The sequence below is a fragment of the Echeneis naucrates genome, chromosome 15 (assembly GCF_900963305.1).
Source record: "Echeneis naucrates chromosome 15, fEcheNa1.1, whole genome shotgun sequence".
Lineage (NCBI taxonomy): Eukaryota > Metazoa > Chordata > Actinopteri > Carangiformes > Echeneidae > Echeneis > Echeneis naucrates.
The window spans coordinates 15,379,629-15,382,979 of NC_042525.1; the positions used below are offsets into that span (position 1 = coordinate 15,379,629).

The 3,351-nt window shown below is 38.1% G+C and overlaps 1 protein-coding gene across 3 annotated transcripts; it reads left to right on the top strand.

The window, feature by feature from the left end:
* Positions 1-337: 337 nt before the first annotated feature.
* On the top strand, positions 338-2,778 carry c1d (C1D nuclear receptor corepressor). 3 transcript variants are annotated; one of them, XM_029521483.1, is made up of 5 exons: positions 338-437; positions 701-842; positions 1,420-1,486; positions 1,795-1,850; positions 1,949-2,778. In XM_029521483.1, exons 2-5 carry the CDS (start codon positions 705-707, stop codon positions 2,153-2,155), a joined length of 468 nt encoding a protein of 155 aa, XP_029377343.1. In that variant the 5' UTR covers positions 338-437; positions 701-704; the 3' UTR covers positions 2,156-2,778. The 3 variants fall into 3 exon arrangements, with proteins under 3 accessions (XP_029377343.1, XP_029377342.1, XP_029377341.1); XM_029521482.1 differs by having other exon boundaries at positions 412-471; XM_029521481.1 differs by having other exon boundaries at positions 415-442.
* The last annotated feature ends 573 nt before the right edge of the window (positions 2,779-3,351 follow it).

The window sequence follows — 3,351 nt, forward strand, 5'->3', positions numbered from 1 at the left end:
CACACACATATAAAATGCTCTATAGCATTATTAAGATCGTAAAGGATAGTGGTTTAAAGCAGGACCTCGGTCAACAGTGAACCGGCTCCTAAACGACAGGCGGCAGTAGAGTGCATAAGAAAAAAAGCCACGCCAAAGTTAGCCTCAGATCGGAGACTTAAAGGGAACGTTACGTAGAAAACATACAACAGTCTCCCTTTCTTATTTCTCTTCTCTCCGGCTCTTTGGTGTAAAAGTGTGCTAGGTGTATTCTATTTTCATTCATTCTCTTGTTCAGATCTGAGATTGTTAAAACTGGACCTTGTCCGGCGTGGTCCCGATTGAGACAGAAGCTGTTCACTATCCAAGCAGATCAATCGTAAACTGCGAATCAAAAACCAACTTCAGCGGAGTTGGCGTTCTCCAACGTCATTTCCGGTCTCCTCAGCGTGCTTTCTGTAAGGTAAAACAGATTCACGATTAATATTGTCGGTATGTTTCAGTTTCCCGTGGCCTCACTCCGTTACCGTTACGCAAGTGATATAATTGGCTTCATACAGTGTTTATAGATGTTACTACGTTATATTTCTCTTCGTGTAAACACTCTGTGTAGGACCTGTTAGCTGCATGTGCATCCGTTTAGCTAACAAGATAGCAGCAGAGATTTAAAACATTTGTGGACCTGGGCTGCTATCGTTGTATGACTTTCATTTACTTCCAGGGAAATGGCAGCGGACATGGGGACGGAGGACTACCCTCATGAGATCGATGAGCAGCTCACAGGCTTCGATTCCTCAGTTTCCTCCGTCAAAACCATGTTGGACAAGTTGATGTCAATGCCCAGAAATGATCTGCTGCAAAAGGTAGGTTGAAGGCTGCGGAATGTTTAATGGTGCTACAGCAGGAAATCAACAAATGAGTTTTTCTGTTCTTTTTTTGCCCCCCCCCAAAAAAAAGAAGCATAATCACTTTTGTTTTATATTGTTTATTTCCATCTTACACTGGGCAGGAGGAAGGATGCATCCCTGGGCTGATGCACATGTAGACTGCTTTATGACAACCTTACTAGTTAAAGTTCCCTATTGAAGAGCAACACTTTTCATGCAAATCCTGTATTAAATGTAATAAATATGATGGTGTGTGATGTGTAACCAAAGGTCTTTATACAGCTGGATCCATTAGCTCAAGCCAAGCTACTGCTGTCAACTGTAAACATGATAGGCATTTTAAGTTTTCTACCCTTTTAGTTTTTAGAGCCTTTATTTTATGGCTTATTATTATTATTATTTTTTTTTTTGTCCAATTTACTCTTTATATCATCTTTTATTCAGGTTTCACTTCATTCAATAGCAGCTCTCTGCTGCTGTGGCAGTGTAATTTTCCTGCTGTTGGACAAATGAAAAAATTTTAATTGAATATTCAAATTTGCTTTATGCTCAGCTGGAGCCACTGGATCAAGCCAAGCTGGACTTGATGTCTGCCTACACCCTCAATTCATTATTTTGGAGTAAGTTTCATGGATTTGCTGTGATTGCCTATTAACAACAGCAGGTTTTTTTGTGCTTTTATGACTCTTAATTTTACTTTGATTTCATCGAAAAAGCAGTGAGTAAAGTTGAAACGTGGTTGATTTAAATTACCTTTACTGGTTATAAAATGACTTCTGCCTGCTGCCAGATAAAACCTTTTGAGTAAGAAAAAATATAAAGACAAAAGCTTGTGTATATAGAATGGCCAGAGATACATGTGTTGAATATGGTTTAATAGTCAATCAGTATACAATATATGCAGTCTTGATTTTGGTCATATTTACAGTGTACTTGGTTACGCAAGGAGTAAATCCCAGAGAACATGGAATCAAGCAAGAACTGGTATGTACTATATGCTCTCTCTCAACTGTCTTTGAGATAATCACTATTTTCCTTATCATTTATGAGCTGTGTCTAATTTACTTTTCTGTGTTCTTCAGGAGCGTATAAGGACATACATGAACAGAGTAAAGGAAATCACTGACAAGAAGAAAGCTGCTCGACTTGATAAGGGTGCCGCTGCACGCTTTGTCAGGAGTGCTCTCTATGAACCAGATGAAAAAGATTCTACAAAAAAAAAGGCATCCAAAAAGGCAGCAGACAAAGCAGCTGATAGTCCACAGTCAAAGCGTTCAAAGCAGAGATGAGCTCAAGGATGAGATGTGCAGTTTGAACCACTTTTTGGGACAGCCAAACCATATTACTCAGAAGAAAAAAGGCCCATAAGACAACTTGAGACAACAACAAAATAAAGTTTTGTGTTCATCTGGGTCAGGATCATGTCAAGTCAGATCATTGGCCAACACTGTAATGCAGTAGTCAAATGGATGTCACAAGATAGACTACCATCTACAACACTTCAGCTAGATTTTCCTGAGCATATTTGTGGATTCGTGCCACTTATCTAGAGTGTAATGCATAAATAAAAACAAAACATCTATCCAGGTATCAAAATATGTCATCTGGAGAAATGTACCTACATGCTATTTGAAAGTGATTCTATGAATCTTTTTTTAATACTCATGCCAGACATTGTACTGGTTAGTTTGTGTTGCTTCTTTTAGAATTTACTTAAGCATGACAATACCGATGAAATGTTCTTGAAATCTTGTTCCCTGTGTTATCTCTTTTGCAGGAATGAAATTGGTGATGGACTTTAATGTGTAACAATTTAATGTGATCTTCCAATGTTCTTCAACTTACCAAAGTTTTGGTTTCGGAAATGCTGAGATTTCTTATTTCCTAATTATATTTTATTGCTTTGGGTTCAGACTGACTCATTTTCATGGGTTTTTTACATAATTGTTAACCGCTATTCTTTTCGTAATGTTAGTAGTTACAGTGGCTGCTGTGAAAATGGTTCAGATTGTTTTCTCCGCAACAGTTTGTTTGCCATATGTTGTCTTAGGTACAGGTGCAGTCCAAACTATTGATTTTTTTTTTTTTTTCAGTGTTAGAGGGTTATATTATAAAATTTGATTCATTGATGTTCTCATCTCCTTCAATGGCAATATCCGCTATGAAAGCCACTAGATAAATATCCTACTAACAGATCTACCATCTAAAATCAGTTGACAGCACTTAAAGTGACATGAGGAGTCCAGGTTGTCAGAATGGATTACCTGGCTGTGCACAAAGTTGTGGAGTTCACATTTCAATAATCTTTCCTGTAGTAGCTACACTGACTTCCAGTGCCCAGTCTTTTGTTCTTTCAAACTCTATGTGTGCTAAAAACGCATAACACATTGCATCACATGTCCAACTATAGCACAACCTTTGTGCCTTAAATGACAAGGGAAAACTGCATCGACATTTCTGAAAGAAGTAGAGGTTGCTTCCATAA